The sequence below is a fragment of the Haemaphysalis longicornis genome, unplaced genomic scaffold, assembly GCF_048455015.1.
Source record: "Haemaphysalis longicornis isolate Haplotype H1 unplaced genomic scaffold, Haemaphysalis longicornis Haplotype H1 scaffold_5, whole genome shotgun sequence".
In the NCBI taxonomy this organism is placed as follows: domain Eukaryota; kingdom Metazoa; phylum Arthropoda; class Arachnida; order Ixodida; family Ixodidae; genus Haemaphysalis; species Haemaphysalis longicornis.
The window spans coordinates 148,707,152-148,723,419 of NW_027526385.1; the positions used below are offsets into that span (position 1 = coordinate 148,707,152).

The following is a 16,268-nucleotide window of genomic DNA, read 5'->3' on the forward strand; positions in this document are numbered from 1 at the left end:
GTGGTTCCCTCTCGGAGACGGCCAGGCGGGGATGTTCTCGGGCTGCGGCGTGAGCTGCTTCGTTTCCTTCAAGGGCGGTGTGTCCGGGCGACCATACGATTTCTATGCTTGGCAATTGGGGGTGTCGCTGCAGTATGTGCACAGCGGTTTTTGAAATTCTTCCATTTAAGTAGGAGGAGGAGGAAATAATTTTTTGGGGGGAATTCTGAACGGCCTGAACAAACTGTATCACAATTAGCCGCTCAGACGTCTCTAACGTTACTCACAAGATAGAAGCCGAAACTAAACTGAATCTTCTTAAAGACAACCGCAGCTCCGCAGAAGATTTCCAACTGTGTACGTGAGCTGCGTTTACTTTGTAATAAGCTAATGACGTTTGGAACCCATTGTTAATTAGTGACAACAGCAACCGAGTTGAAGAAGGGCAACCGGAAAAGTAACTGCAGTGTGGTTGCGCGAACAGAGGAAACAGCACAAACACGCTTCTGTCGTGGAGCGCCGTTGTTTACGCTGAGGTCACTTTATTAGGCTGTAAAACAAAAATATTAATACTTACCTGAATCGGTGCTGTAAATAAACTTCCCTTGCTGAGAATGGGACTTTGCAACGATGTCTGTCCAATAATTTCTTGCACGGCGCACACGCGTGCGGGAACGTACAATCTCCAACTTCTCGTGCACGCGAGGCCGACAGTAGTAGTTCAGCCCCGTAATTGTCCGGAAATCGCACAGAAGCACTTCATACATGGGGAACTATTTGCCAGAAAAGTTTTCAAGCACGAGACACCTTTCAAAAATAATCGCAGAATCGAAAATACAAACAACCGAGAGGTGCCGAATATATGAACGCGAGCGCGCCGTCTGGCTCTCACCGACCCAAAGTTAGCTCAAGCTTCTGCGGGGCGGCGCTGGGTGTACTTTATTCGTCGCGCCCTCTGAGCAGTGACCGGTGCCTATACTCGATATACTGTTATAAACAGTATCGTTATAAATGTGCTGAACTGTAGTAAGGTGCACATGAAGCTGAAAATGTTGTAAATTTAGGATCGATTTAGGACCACAAGAGAAGTCAAAGTTCATTGAAGGCAACTTGTAGAACTATGCGAAAGAAAGGAGGAAAAGAAATGAGTCGGGCAATGAACCCTCGATAGAAATGTTCATACCCAGATCCTCAGAGATGTGGAACAGCACTGGGAGTCAGCAGGCCCAAGCACACTGGCTGCTGGGCTGTTCTTTACCTCATGCCCCAATGGGCCCGGCTTTGCCATCTGCAGACTTAAGAGCTTCCCACTGTCCCCATCAACTGACTGGCTATTTTGAGTTACTTTGCACCTCCATGTCATTTAGAGGGCAGGTAATTCTCCGAATAGCTAGGTCAGAGCTCTTACTGTGGGCTCCCTCGTGTGATGCTGAGTATGATGAAGCCCCACGGAGCCAGTAATCCTGTCCCAGGTGCTGGTATCAGTTGAAGTGACAGAGGACTGAAAAATCGCCCTGTTCGGACAGGTTCGGAGCTGCCTGGGTAAATCTTGTTTTATAAAAAAAGGCTGCCGCCAATTGGTAAAAAATAAGAAATTCTTTTTAACTACTTTTCACTGTTTGGCAGTACGTTCAGGACGTATTTAAGAGAAAGCTCTTAATATAAGAAATCAATTTCGATTCAGCCTTTAGGTGTTTTCTCACATGGCTTTACTGTGCTGGTATGTTCAGGTCACGGATAAAACTTTGTTGCTTGACGAAAAAAGCCAATCCGCCTTTTTTATTGCGCTGTGGCGGCCTCTGGTGGCACCGCCAAAAAGTGATATGGCAGGTGTGCAAGTGGGCCGCCACTGCTGCAGCGGAAGGGGAATCAGGGCTGCATTGCTGGGGTTTATTTGTTTTACGTGAATTGTATTGCCAGCCTAAAGCTGCAAAAGGACTAACTATGCTGGAAGACGTACATTTTTAACGTGGAAACATCTGAATGAGCGTGCTACGCTCGTTTCTTTTTGCAGCGGTTCTGCAAGTGTCAGTACCAGAGGGTGACTATCGGAGGCTGTGGAAGCGATGTTCTCATGCCATTTGTGTCTTTTTTTTCCTTCTGGCTTTTAAAAGGGAAAGTAGGGGGACATTGGCATCTGTCAGGCAGCAGCATAAATGCGCGCACCTAATGTGGCCTTTATAAAAATCATTGCTTGATCTGGTAAGAGGATTTCAGCGAAGCGAAAAATTATACGTGGTTGCATATATTCTCAATTTCATTGTCCTTTTTTCGTTGTGTTTGTTATCATAACGAGCATAAATGCATGTGCAGATTACTTTTGTGAGCGTTTTGACCGAAGCAAGCGAAGTCCAAAGCAACCGAAGTCCCAACGTATCTCAGAGCATTGCTTTTTGTGGTTCATTTCTATTCGTAACCGTAGTTGTTCATCCTACTCACACGATTACCCCTTCTTCTTTAGAGGAACTGTCAGTTTGGAAAGGTGGCATTGGTTCATTCCTTTCAAACAGCGGCAATGTCACGGGCGAAAAAAAAAATGGTGCTCAGGAACTACATTTCTACTGAAATCACACGATCCTCGTCATTTGGATAAATACATTTCCCAGCACTGAAGGGCTCGATGCAGATTACAACGAAAAAAAACCATCACTTTTCGCAAGCATGCCAGGACAAAAATTAAAAAAAAATAAATATTTCTAAAAGGATTCGAACCACCATACCCGAGTGGTAGGCTGTGTCTGACGCTCCAGACCACTTGGCCACGTCGCAGCAACGAAGCCTGCACGAATACGGACATAAAGCTGAAGCTTAGCTTATATGATGTTTTGCACTTCTCTGAAAAAGTTTTTAGTATTACTGGCACAGAAACTGATCATTGTTTGAATAGCGCTTGTCCAGTAGAGGTCTCTTGGCCCCCCACGAATACTTGATATACAGAGACTGCATGCGTTACTTCAATTTAAACCAGGAAATACGATCGCAGATTATAGCTCACAAGCAGATCGTGAGTCCACCCGTCGACAAAAATGTGCTCTTCGTACATTTGTTTTGCGCAGTATGATGAAAACATTCATTGAGTTTGATTCATTGTTTCCTAGATTAAGTTGAGTAACTCTTCGTGTGGACTTAACATGCCTTACATTTTCTGCAAGCACGCCAGCCATGCACGCATATTCAGGTTCAGTTAAGCGATGTCAGAAAAGCGTCGCTAGCCACGAAATACGGAACGCATACCAAGTGAAAACGTACTTTGTAAGGTACGTCGTAAACTTACAAAATAGAGGCACATTCATTGCGGCCCAAATCTTGTCTTGGTCAACGAGCCTGTCATACTCCGGCAACTCTCGTTCAGCCGGTGTGTTTGTATCGTCGTCGGAGTAATATGACAAGGCGATCTCGGGATTTGGCGTGCCAGCAGGCTGTCGTCCCCGGTGGTGTTAATGTCTGGTGTGACTGCGATGGGGCCTGGTGTGACTGGTGTGACTGGTGTGACTGCGTTTCTGCATGTCGCCGTGGAGGATAGCTCCTGATTTGTTCACTCCCATTTCGGGGTTGGCGTGTCGATAGAAACAAAAATTTCACCCTTCATGCTATGGTTTGCCTGACAGTTGCATTAGTAATACTTACTGTATTTTGTTTTCTCTGTTGGGGTGAACCCCATCACATGCTTTCACTACACGGGTTCAGTTACAACAGCAGGCAGCAGTGGGGTCGCTGCGGAGCAGACCGGCCGACCCCTGCCAGACTGTTTATGGCTTCCTCATCCAGGGCCATGCGCATGCGAAGTGGCGTTGTGAAAGAGGCGAATTCGGGTGCAAAAACTTCACTGAGTACCCTACTGGCTCATGCAAAAACGATGTTGACGTAACAAAGTAGGACTCTACGACATTATTCGTTCACTTAGAGCAAGTACTCCAGTACAGTTGAACGCCTCAGATGATGTCACAACTTCTCTGGTGCTGTTATGTTTTGAAATCGTGGTATGTTTTCTGATGGAAAGCTGAAGTAGTTGTGCCTGCCACCTTAAGCATATTTGTGAAGCACTGCAGCCACAAGGGGCGTCATGGTCAGTCCAGGGAAAGGGTATAAGATACGCACTTGCAGCGAACACATTTCAATTAGATCTATTGCTAACAATGCTGTGGTACACCACCAACGAAGCATAGTGGTAAATTGCTTTCTTTAGTAGGATTACTGGGATTACTGGAGGCTAGGATTACTGCAGACGTTCTGTGAGTAGTCTGGGGTCAGAAAGTGGGTTTGTTGTGAGCCAATGTGGACTAACTGTTGAAAATTGGTCCATATGGTTGTCCAATATCTCAGTAATGGCTTTCTCCATTTTGAGGGACATTTATTGGTCGCTTCTGTTCTATTGCTGCTGGTGCGAATCTTTAACAGTGGAGCTGTTTTAAGTCAAGCGTTTCTGTAAGTCTGCTATAGGTCAAGCACCACACAACAGTAGGAGCAGGTTTCCAGACACACCAACACAGGGGGCAGTGAGTGGCCTTGCAGGAACTGGTTCCATGACTCACTGATAGAGGGCGCAGTGGTCTCGCAGGGGCACGTTCCTCGCGTTCCTGCTAGGGGAGGAAGAGGGGAGAAAGCCTCCTGCTGCTTACATTTAGCTGCCGATTCCTTTGCGCCAACCACGGAATTTGCATGGCAACAGCACTGCCGTTCCTTGGCGAGAGGCATTGACGTTCCAGCCCACACAAAAGAACCACAGCTCCAAGGTTCCACCAGATTTTACGCGGGGTGGAATGGCGGCAATTTTTTTGTGCTCCTTTCTCAACAAGGAAAATAAATCTGCTGTCCCTGGGCAAGATACCAGTCGAGTATTAATGCGTAGCATTCTTTGCCGCATCCATAAGGAAAGCCGTAAAATACCTATAAGGAAGGGAGTGATACAAGGAAACTCAATCTTTCCAACAATATTGGGGTCCAAGGGTCTCAAGCAGTCATCCAAGGGGCCCAAGCAGTCAATCTTTTTATAACAGGTTTGATGAATCAAAAGCCAAATGGAATATATTTACAGAGACCATCCAACTACACCACGCATCCATAATACACCTACATGTAAAAGAGGCAACCCAACTCGTCACGGCACACATCCTCAATGCTGCCAGAAAGTCCATTCCCCAGGCCTGCAGTGCTCCGCGCAACCCAAGGAGGCGATGGTGGAATGAGGACTGCAGGCGAGCTTGAGAGACCCAGAACGAGGCGTGGAGTGTCCTTCGCTGGTACCCCACGTTGGATAACCTTATCTTTAAACGGGAAGAAGCACTTGGGAAGCACGTGCGCCACGAGGTGAAAAGGGAGAGTTGGCGTGCCTTCCTTACATCAATAAACTCATACAGACACACACAGTCTGAACAGGTCTACGAATACTCAAAGGACAAGAGACTCACAGCCTCAGCCTGCCCGTGGCAAGTACAACAGGGGACACAATAGAAGACCAGGCTAACACACTCGCACAACACTTTTAACATGTGTCCAGTTCAGCACACTACACTAACACTTTTATACAACACAAAACATCCTGTGAAAGGAAGTATTTGTGTGATGCTACATTCAAACCTCGCTGCAACGAAACTGACGGGACCCGTGAAAAATTTCATTTAAGCGAAAATTTCGTTGTGGCGAAATCTGCCCCAACACACCACCAAAGGGCACAAAAATACCCCCGTACATTATCCGTAACATTTACTGCATATTACAATGTTTAGAAAAAGGATTGACATGAAATTACGTGGTTTTTATTGAATATTCTGATAACAAACGTACCAATGGTTATCTCTTTTACCCACAAGTAAAGAGTGCAGGTTATGGTGGAGGAGGGGGGGAGATGCAGTCGCAAGACACTTCTGTACATCAAAACCTATCTGCCGAGCTGCTTGCTTGCAGATAGCTGCCAGGCTGGTAAAACCCCCTCTCCCCTCTCGCTTGTGGCAGAGCGCTCATTATCGTATCCTCTGGCTGCTAGGGCACAGCGGCATGTGACCTTGCCATGCAAGCCGCGCGCGCTTGAATTTATTGCAAGCCCTCCAGCTTGCGACTGAGACAGGATCATGCGGGTTCAAGACTGTCGCAAAGCACTTTCAGATGTGACTGCACTCTTCAAAAACATGTTTATTTTCAAAAAAATTTACACCATCTTCCCGCGAGGGGAACCATGGGGTAGATGCGACGCATCGAGGGTTGCCGTTGCGTTATTCAAATCATCGGATGATGTCATCAGAGCGCCGGCGGCGGAATGACTGAGCGGAGCGGCGCACTTACCGCGTTTATATGCAGCGGAATGAGAGAGAGCAGCGCACAGCAGCGCATGCGCATGTGTTAATCGACCGCAAGCGCGAGAGCAAGCTGCGCGCTAACGCACAGCTAGCACGGCGACGGGAGCGAGCTGACCGCACTGACACACAGATGGCGCTGCGGTGAGAGCGGCGGAGCGCACAGCTGCCGCGCCGAGGATGCGGACTATGCTACGACAACGATGTGGGACAAGGCGAGTTAAAGAGATGCGTCGCATCTAAAAGTCAGTGACCTTTCTTTGCCTTCGTCCTCTGGACATCAGCGTCGTGATGCGATGTTCGCCCTCGGCCAGCAGGTGCATCGCTACGTCGTCATCGTGGGCTTCAAGGAATTAGCGAATGATGTCAAACACATCCATCCACCTCAGAAGACAGGGCCAATGCATATTGAGAGTCAGTCTCATTGTCGGATGATGCTACGTTATTGCAAACCTCTTAGTTCAGTGCTTTTTGCTGCAGCATGCTTTCGCTGATAGGCATTTTCTTTGCACGCGTGTCAAGGAATCACTTGAACAGTGCCTTCTCAAGATCTTCGTGTGCCCCTTGCATCAACTTCTTGCACTTGGTTGACGTCCCCGAAGAAAGAGCACTGGTTATTGCATCCTTTGATTTCAAAATTGTGGACAGTGTGCTGTTAGATATGCCAAATTCCGCTGCAATGTCTCCTTTTTTTCTGCTGGTTGAAGCTTCGCTCATGATCAGCGGCTTCTTCTGCAAAGAAAGGAACTTCTGCTTCGCCTTCATCTTCATGAAATTGTGTTGGCTCGAACAGGTGCACGTGGCGAGCACACAAGCAATCACAAAAATGGACAAGCACTACGTTACGCCACCATAAGAACGTGATCTATAATGGAAACGCATTGGCTACCGTAGATTGGCTGTGGTTCTCGCTTGGCTAAGTAGACCTCCTTTCTGCCACACTACCACACTTCTGCCACACTATCAGTACCACAAAATGGCGCCCTCCTATGAGTTTGTTTTGTTGGTGGTGTGACCGCACATTTTCACTAAAATTAAAAGGCGTGGATGTACTAAAAGTTACAGATAATTGGTGTTGCGCGTATTATATTCTAAAACAAATGTTCAAGCCCAGCTTCACTGAGCGAAGTTTTCGTTGAAGCGAAAACAAGTCTGAAAAACTGTGGTGGGAATATTGTGGTGGGAATATTGATGCATTGATTTCTAAGGCTAGCTGACGAGAAAGTAGAAATATTTCATTCAAGTGGAAATTTCGTTGAAGCGGGGTTCAACTGTAATAAGTCAAACACCTTGTAAAACTCCCCCTTTTCACTTCATGAGCTGAAGATAGCTCTCTGCACCCTTAAGCCTTCAGCTCCACGTGCATACACAATGATACAACACCTACACGCAGATACACTTGAAACACTTCAACACCTCTACAATAAAATATGGCGTTCGGGGCACATTCCAAAATCTGGGAGGGAGGCCATTGTAGTAGCTTTTTTAAAGAAGGGGAAGGACCCAACCTCTCCTGCCAGTTATTGGCCCATTGCCCTCACAAGCTTCCTGTGCAAACTCCTCAAAAGATGATAAACAGGAAACTTGTGTACTTCTTAGAGCACAACAGTCTTCTCGAGGGCTGCCAGGCAGGCTTTAGGCGGGGGGGGGGGCGATCTTCAAACGATCAATTCGTTGCCTTAGAAGCATATATCAAAGATGCTTTCCTCCACAAGCAATATTGTATGACTGTATTCTTTGATTTGGAAAAAAACGTATGATACCACTTCGCGGTATGGCACGCTCAGTGACCAAGTCCTTTGGCATGTCAAGTAACATGATAAGCATGCTTGCCAGTACATGAATGAGAGAACCTTTCGTGTCAGAGTCGGAACTGTACTCTCTAGGGTTCATGTGCAGAAAAATGGCGTGCCACAAGGTGGAGTCTTGAGTCGCACTTTGTCTATAGTGAAAGTGAATTCACCCAAGAAGGCATTGCCACCATCAATCTCTTGTTCAATTTATGGGGACGACATACAAATATCTTTTAAATCGTGTAATATGTCCATATGTGAAAGGCAGGTCCAGCTTGGGGTAAACAAGCTTGCTCACTGGGCAGATCAAAATGGTTTTAGACTTAATACTGGGAAAACTACCTCCGTCATCTTTTCAACGAGGCGCGGTATCCAACCCAATCCTGACATTGAACTGAATGGTGACTTGATTCCTGTAAAAAAGGAACGCAAGCTTTTAGGCATTGTCTTAAACAAAAAAAAAAAACTGACATTCATTCCTCACAACAAACTCAAACATAAATGCCTTGAAACAATAAACATTCTAAAGGTCCTTTCACCAATCCTGTGGTGTGGACAAGCAACTCCTCTCGCGTGTCTTTACAAGCTTGGTGGGGTCCTGCTTGGACTATGCAAGTGTGGTATGGTTCGGCAACAAAAACTACTGAAAATAGTAGACCCGGTGCTGCACTTGGGGCTTCGCCTCGCGTCGGGCGGTTTCCGCACTAACCCCGTACAAAGCCTACATGTCAAGTGCAATAAATGGTAAATTTCGTCAATAACCGACCATCCTTTCAAAACTTTTATTTATATCATATAAATACAGTGATACAGTGATGCTACCGCTGCGCCAATTGCGCCAAACTTCGCCCAAGTGCTCTGGCTGCTACATCCTGCTACATTTCCTCTAAATTTGGCGATTCTGCGCCCGACCTGCGCGCAAGTGTGTACGCCGACTTTCAGAAACGAAACTGACTGAAAGCGACATCGCGGTACACCTGTTTTCAGGCCGCAATCCGAGCCAAGGCAAACTGACCCTTTTAGCGGTAATAGTAGAGTGCCTAGAATATATCTGAAATATTCTAGGCACTCAAGTAACGGCGATGATGCGTTTTGCGCATGTAGGCGCACAACGCCAAATCTCCCCCCTTATCCGAGACCTATTGGGTTCGCGAGACCGGTTGCCGCTCTTGCGACCGTCCGCCTCGCGGTCTTCGGGCCGTGATATGCGTGCCGTACTCGTGAGGCTCGGCAACAACGTCAGGCGTCGTGAAATTGCCGTACTCGCTCGCCAACGCGCCCCGACAGCGTACGCGTCGACCGGGTGCCTGCGGAGTTGTGCTGGAAGAAAAGTAGGCAAGAGATGAGGACGCAGGAGTTGTAGTTACAGTGGAATCTGGGTGATACGAGTTTCGAGATGAGACGAATTGCTGATAAGTCTCCGCAAAATTGCACTGTTTGAAATTTACGAACGGACCTGCGGTGCTCCGCGTATAATAAGAACGAGTCGGCGAGGCGCCCGACTGCTGAGCGAGCAAGCTACGGCGACGTACGGGCTCTCCGCCCTCTTTGTCGCTCTTTCTCCAGGAACGGCCAAGCTGTGCTCTGCTCGCGAAAACACGCCGTGCACTCCACAGGCACGCTGACGCCGCCGCGAAACCACCTGCACGCTGCGCGGGGCGCGGCCGGCCGCGGCAACATGGCGGCGGTTTCGGTCACGAAGTGGTGCGGGACGCCCAAGAGACCGCTTCTAACTGTTCTTTAAAATGCCGCTCAAAGCACACATGAAGGCTCTTGTGCGGTAAATGAGCTAACAATGTGAACGAAAACGGTGCTATAAAACATCATCCGCCCCGCTAGTGAAAGCGCCCATGAAATATCTGTCGGGGTGCTAAGCCTAAGCATCTCCGGCGGAGCCAATCGGCTGTCTCGAACGCTTCGTAACTGCCGCCATGAGGCGCGCGCCTTCCCGTTGGCGCAAGTCGTCAGGCTCCTCCCAGTGCTACGCTCGTCCGCGGGCGCCGAATCGCCGACGTGGGCGTGAAAATAGACAGATTTAGTTGGGCGCGCGCTCCGGACGAGCGTACGCCCCGGCGGGGCGGCTCGCGACTGCGCATGCGCAGTACGCTACGTAAACGCCCCGGCGATGCGGTGCTACGCACGCAACGGCTGGGAGCGTATGCTCCGGGGCGCTTGCGGGGCGTTGCGGACCTGCTGGGAGGCCCCTTGCTTTCAAAATGGCTGCTGCCTCGGCGGCCGGTCGTGGCAGGAGGTTACCCGACTGAAAACGCGGACCGTCGCGTGTTTTAAGTGTACACTTTATAAGCGACCCCAAACCATCCACCGCCGGCGTCGGCGGCGTCCGCAGCGCTCTTTAAAGAAGAAACAGCGTCCGGCGCCAGGTTTCGATCCGAGGACTTTGCGGGCCGCAGCCCGACGCTCTACCGAATAAGCCACGGACGCGACGCTGATATTGTCAGTAACGCGCCTTATATCTTTAACGCATTCAAACTACGTCGTCAGCGGCGTGCGTTGGCGACTCAGCGGCGTTATAGCGGCTTGATAACCATGGTGTACACGTGATACTACAAACCCGATGGAAGAGATGGAAGAGAAGGCGGCGAGGCGGTAAGCTGCGGGGGCCGAGCGCAAGCGCCGCAAGCGGGCCGACAACCGTGCATTCGCACTTTCACATTCTCCCCCTCGGGGAAATGCGGGGGAATTTTTTCTCGTTGGGCGACAACGTTTCCGTTCCGACAGGCATGCAGACCAGAAATGAGCGACCAAGGACAACCTGGATGGCTCCCGAAGCGGGCGGCGGTGTTTGTGTGCGTGTCGCGGTGGTGGAATGCGCGCAGTGTTGGTGCAGATCGGCGGCCTCCATTTCGGGAATTCAAGAATTTTCGCCTGCGCCGTCGTCGCGCCCTCGGGTGCGAGCCGAGGACGTTGCGCTACCGTGTGAAACGTGAGGGATTTGTAGTTGGACTCCACGAATAAGAGGAAGTGAGTAATAGGAACTCATCGTGTATCTTATTGAGTTGCTACACCCGGGTGAAGTGTATCACTAAACCGCCGTGCCAGCCTACCCGCTGTTTCATTTTGCGCGTCGCATTAGCGTCGCATGCCATGCTCAGTTGTATTTGTCGCATGGTCCTGCCATATTTCAGAGCTGAATAAAGTGAATATCCCGAGCACTGCGTGTTGCTTCAAAACTTCGGCGTCGCGCGGTTGAGCAAAACAATCGCGACGGGTGTATCATATTTTTCCCTAATACTGAATCAAGAGGGTATTTTTTATCGTACTTGCAAGATTTTTACAATCGAAACCAGCGTGAACGTATTGAAAAAAAAAAAAGAAACGCCGTCCAGCTACAGTTTGCCTTGGTTAGCCACGTAAAAAAGTTAAGTTTGGTTACTTCGCGTTGGGTTCAACAGGTGGCGCCACAGGCGTTAGCGCACGCTACGAAAAACGCTGTACTAAAACTATCCATGGGCGCGTCGCGACGAGCGTACGCTGCGTACGCTCCGCTTTACGCCCAGCAATACGCTAACGCCCGCAACGCCCAACTAAATCTGTCTAATATCGCGCGCACAACGCCGACGCGCGCGAATCGCATGCAAAAACGCCCTTGTAGTGAGTGAGCTTGGGCACCGCGAGTGAGGAGATGAAAGTCCAGAAAGGACCGCTCGGCGACATGGAGGTTAAAAAAAGAAAGCAGAAAAACGTCACGGAAAGTAAAAAAAGAAATAATCGAAAACTTGTTTTATTTCTTAGTTTTTTGGTCTGTGTTGTTCACGCGAATTTCGGATGATACGAATATTTTTCGCCCTGCCACGAGATTCATATCATCGAGATTTTACTGTAAAGAGATGAGAATTTACAAAGTGCAGAGGGGGGGGGGGGTATTATGCAAGGTCAGGAAACGGTGACATAGTTCGGGCCGCGCGCCGGCGAGGGAGTACGGCAATTTTACGACGCCTGAATTTGTTTCAGAGCTTATCGAGTACGGCAGGCATATGACGATGCCCGTCTTAGATTTCACGTAGAGTTCACAGAGGCATAGAATTCACATACTTGGAAATTGAAGGTGAAATGTGCGCATGTGGCCTCGCAGGGAATTAACACAGTCTCGGGGTAGGAGGGGGGGGGGGGGGGTAGGGGACTAATGGGCTACCTTGTCATTAACGGAGGCGTTTTGGTTGCTTGCGGCAAACGTGTCGTAAAGGGGCAAGGTTAAGCCTGGTGCTGCATGTTGGTTGCCGGAAATGGCTGCCCGCTGCCTTTGTAAACAATAGCGCTGCTGTTGGTGGCTTGTAGTTTTAGACCTTTGCGGTGGCAGCGCTGACGCTGCTAAATAGTGATGCATGTGCAACGCGGGGAGGAGTGTGATGTTCAATTATGCAGTCAAAGCCGTGGTGCTACTGATGTTATTGGTCAGTGCTCCCACGATAGCCTTCCAATAGTGGTCGATTTTACATAGCATGTTTGTTGTGATGAGCAATTTTTAGTTTGTTCATAGTAAATCTGCTATTGTGTAAAAATGAGAGCTTGTTTTTTTTTTATTTTTGTTGTGCAGGGCGCTGCACAAAGTTCAATGCAGAAAAAGGACAAAATATCCATGTTCTGGGTTCTTTTAATTGTTATTATCGTTGAAGGACTTGCTTTTAGCGATTATCTATCAAGAATGCAATACGTGTCTCAAAATTGCGTCTATCAACACCTGCTCCGAAAGCTGGTTTTGCTGCTCCGAAACGCATTTTTGCCTGCTCCAAAAGCTGCTCCAAAGTGGCCTCAGCCGGTAGCATCACTGTATATGTGATACACCCATGTCCCAACTTCTAAATTGTCCATCTATGTCTGCTCCGTTCTCACATAGAATGAGAGAAGAAGCGTCAGAAGTAGCTGCCACTTTTTCAGACACCTGCAAATCAACTCCTTTTGATTTTTTACCACCGTGGCAGCTTCATCCCGTGTCATGCAAGTTGTCGTTTGTAGAAATTGATAAGAAACGAGTGCCGACAACTGCAATTTTGCAGCACTTCTTGTTTCTTTGAGAGAAATACAAGTGGGCGGTATTTTTTAGCAATGCTTTAACGGCCGCCCTTAGCGTGTCGTGTGCCGCGCACGGACCAGAATTGACCCTGAACGCCAAAAGCAGCATTTTTACGGTAGAACTGTATGACATTTTTCTGGTTCTAAATCACATAGTCCAACATTAAATCTCCAAGTCCATCACCTTCACAGATACTCTTAGCGTTGTTCATGCATTAGTATGTGAGCAGTCTTGTAAAAATCATTTTATTTATTTAGTCTATAAAACCATTATGTCAGCATATGAATTAATTCTTGAAGTGACCGTGTGCTTGGTGCCAGGTCATTTGGGGACTGCCGGAAACGAGACAGCGGATCAAATGGCCGCTGGGCTTCTTAATAATACAGTGAACATAACAATACCTTACACTGATCTTAAGTCACACATTGTATAACGCCTTCACAAAACATGGCAAGCACACTGGAATGAACAGACAGACAACAAACCACACGTAATAAAACCACTCTTGGGACTATACACCACTGACACACAGCAGACACACTGAAGTTATCTTAGCTAGGTTACGCATGTCACGCCCATGTAACACACTCCTACCTGCTCACGGGATCTCCAAGACCCCTGTTTAGCAGGTGTGGAGTTGGCCTATCCATGACCCGCATACTTCACTGCAAAGCACTCGACAGAATACGACACAAACACTTCACCCAAATCTGCAGACAACACACCCCACCACACCGAGAATTTTTCCTGTCTGACGATCCCATGTTTCCTGTCAGGCGTGTTTTTAGCTATTTAGCAGAAGCGAAATTTGTAGTCCTAATTTCGTACCAGGCATAATCAAACTGGCCTTTTGCACTAGTCATCCTCATTGTCTTTCACTTAATTTCGGTTTTGTTATTCTAATCGATTTTAGTATTGACCTCTTCATCCCTCTTAAATAACAACTGTTCTGGCACTGTTTGCCCCAGTCAGGCTTGCGCCATTAACACCCAACCACCATCATCCTGCTCTCGGGTGAAGGAATAATCAACTACAAAAAAGTTTCACAACTTGGCTGAGGCTGAATTTTTAGGAAAATTTCTTATCACACATAACTGCAGCTTGTCCATCAATAATGAGGACAGTGCTGAGGTACTTTTCCGTTACACTCAGGGGCTTCATTTTTTTTTGCCTCTCCGCGAGGCACCCTCATAATAAGCCCAAATCTTTTCCTGCATCCTGCACTCTCAGCTATGTCTTATTCATCGTTTAAAGATTAATCATTGGCTTTAAACAACAATTTACATAACCATTTTTTGATGAAATCATGCAGCATAAATAAAACTCGCCTGTGACACAACACCCTGTTTTTGGTGCTCTTTGGCCTAGATGCCCTTTGAGACATTAAGCACAATCATCATCATAGAGAAAAAAACCTCAATTTGGGCAAGTTTCAAAAATTGTTTCAATTTGGAAATTTTTAATAAAAGAAATTTGCTCTGCAAGCCAAACATGAATATGTTCATTATGCAAAGTATTTATATCAAAAGAACTAATGTGATAGCTCCAGTAGTTTTCGTTTTACACTTAGAAGTTTTGAATTTGCTGTGAAACTCTCAATGCCCCAGTGACCCCAGCCAGCTTTGGAAATTTTTTGAAGGAAGGGAGATTTTTTTTTCCATGAAATGACTGCGCACAAGGAGCTATATAAAATTTTTGTCAGAATTAAAGATGTCGACCGCACACGCCTGTTCTATTTCTCGTGAAAACACCGAGTGGCATGTGGTCGGTGGTCCAGGGTAGTTGGCATTTGTGTTTGGGGGCTGCGCATTCAGCAGCACTTTTTTTTAAGTGCCCTGAAATAACCTGCTTCTCTGAAATGAAATGATTCATCACTATGTTGCAGAAGCCACTTCCATGTACTGCATTTATTGTTACATTCAAGATGTAACTGTATTCTGCTTGCTTTTTGACTCCAAGTGTTTTCCGTGTAGCTCTTGACCTACATTTAGCTTCCATCTAAGCACACAGTCTGGTCTTTCAGATGCTTCGTGAAAGCTTGGTAGAGCAAGAGAAGTACATGAAGAGCATGGAAGACGTGAAGACCTTGTCGGTGAGCCCATCTTTTGGTACTTGCTTAATTTGTTGACACCAGCCACCACACTTATTATTTTTTTTTTGCAGAGCCGATTAGAAAACAAGACAAACCTTGCGGTGAAAGGGCATACTGAGTGCCAGAGACGTATTAAGGCTCTGGAGGATGTAAGTATCAGATTTCCTGTAATTCTTGTGCCTCCGGAAGTTTAAAGGGACCATAAAAGCAAAATACAGGTTTGGTTCATAAAGGGGATTCACAAGGAGGATAAAATCCATCCAGTCCCTTTCCGCACTGTGTATCGCGTATCCACACGTCATACCTCTGTACATATAAGTGTGCAGCTGGCACAAGCGCAGGCGACTAACTATCGTGAGCAGCGCCGCTGGGATTGAAAACGGTTTGTGCAAGCTGTACAGATGATCTCCGCCTCATCAGGGAATCCTTCGCTGTTGGCGCAATGGTTCTCGCCCGTCTGGCAACTCTGCTTCCTCACCCGCCGCGGTGGCTCAATGGCTAAGGCGTTGCGCTGCTGAGCACGAGGACGCGGGTTTGATTCCTGGCCTCGGCGGTCGCTTTTCTGATGGAGGCGAAAAGCAAAAGCGCCCGTGTGTACAAGATTTTGGCACATGGTAAAGATCCCCAGGTCATCGAAATTAATCCGGAGCACTCCACTACAGCGCGCCTCATCGCCTGCATTGCGTTGGCGCGTTAAACACTACAATCAATCAATCAGTCAGTCCGTCGGTCGGTCGGTCGGTCGGTCGGTCGGTCAAACTCTGCTTTCTCTACTATTGGTGCCATGCTCTTATCTGAGTTGCTGCTGATGACGGATGCGGTTACTTTGCCAGGCCTGGGTTTCTGGCTGCCATGTGGTGGCTGCTGCCGAAGCGCCGAGTCATTACACCACCCATCATCAGCAGTGGGAAAGAGCGATCTTTGTGCATGAGGCTAAAGCATTTCGCTAATGGCACTGAAATCCCTGCCAAGGCCGCCCCTCATCCCAGCAGCACTGCTCCAGAGGGCCCGCTGCCTGCACCGCCTGTGAATCTGCTCGCTGCCCCCATGTTTACGCACACAGGCGTAATGTGCGTTCATGC

The 16,268-nt window shown here is 47.9% G+C and overlaps 1 protein-coding gene across 10 annotated transcripts in view; it reads left to right on the forward strand.

The window, feature by feature from the left end:
• The window catches only part of LOC144138729 (TNF receptor-associated factor 4-like), a 107,460-nt gene that overhangs the window by 54,912 nt on the left and 36,280 nt on the right, over positions 1-16,268 (forward strand). For 9 of the 10 annotated variants that reach the window (XM_077671141.1, XM_077671143.1, XM_077671144.1 and 6 more), the window contains 2 exons: positions 15,118-15,186; positions 15,258-15,335. The exons of the other annotated variant lie outside the window; for it this stretch is intronic. In XM_077671141.1, coding sequence (XP_077527267.1) covers positions 15,118-15,186; positions 15,258-15,335 — 147 coding nt within the window. The remainder of the gene's footprint in view (positions 1-15,117; positions 15,187-15,257; positions 15,336-16,268) is intronic. 10 annotated transcript variants of the gene reach the window in all.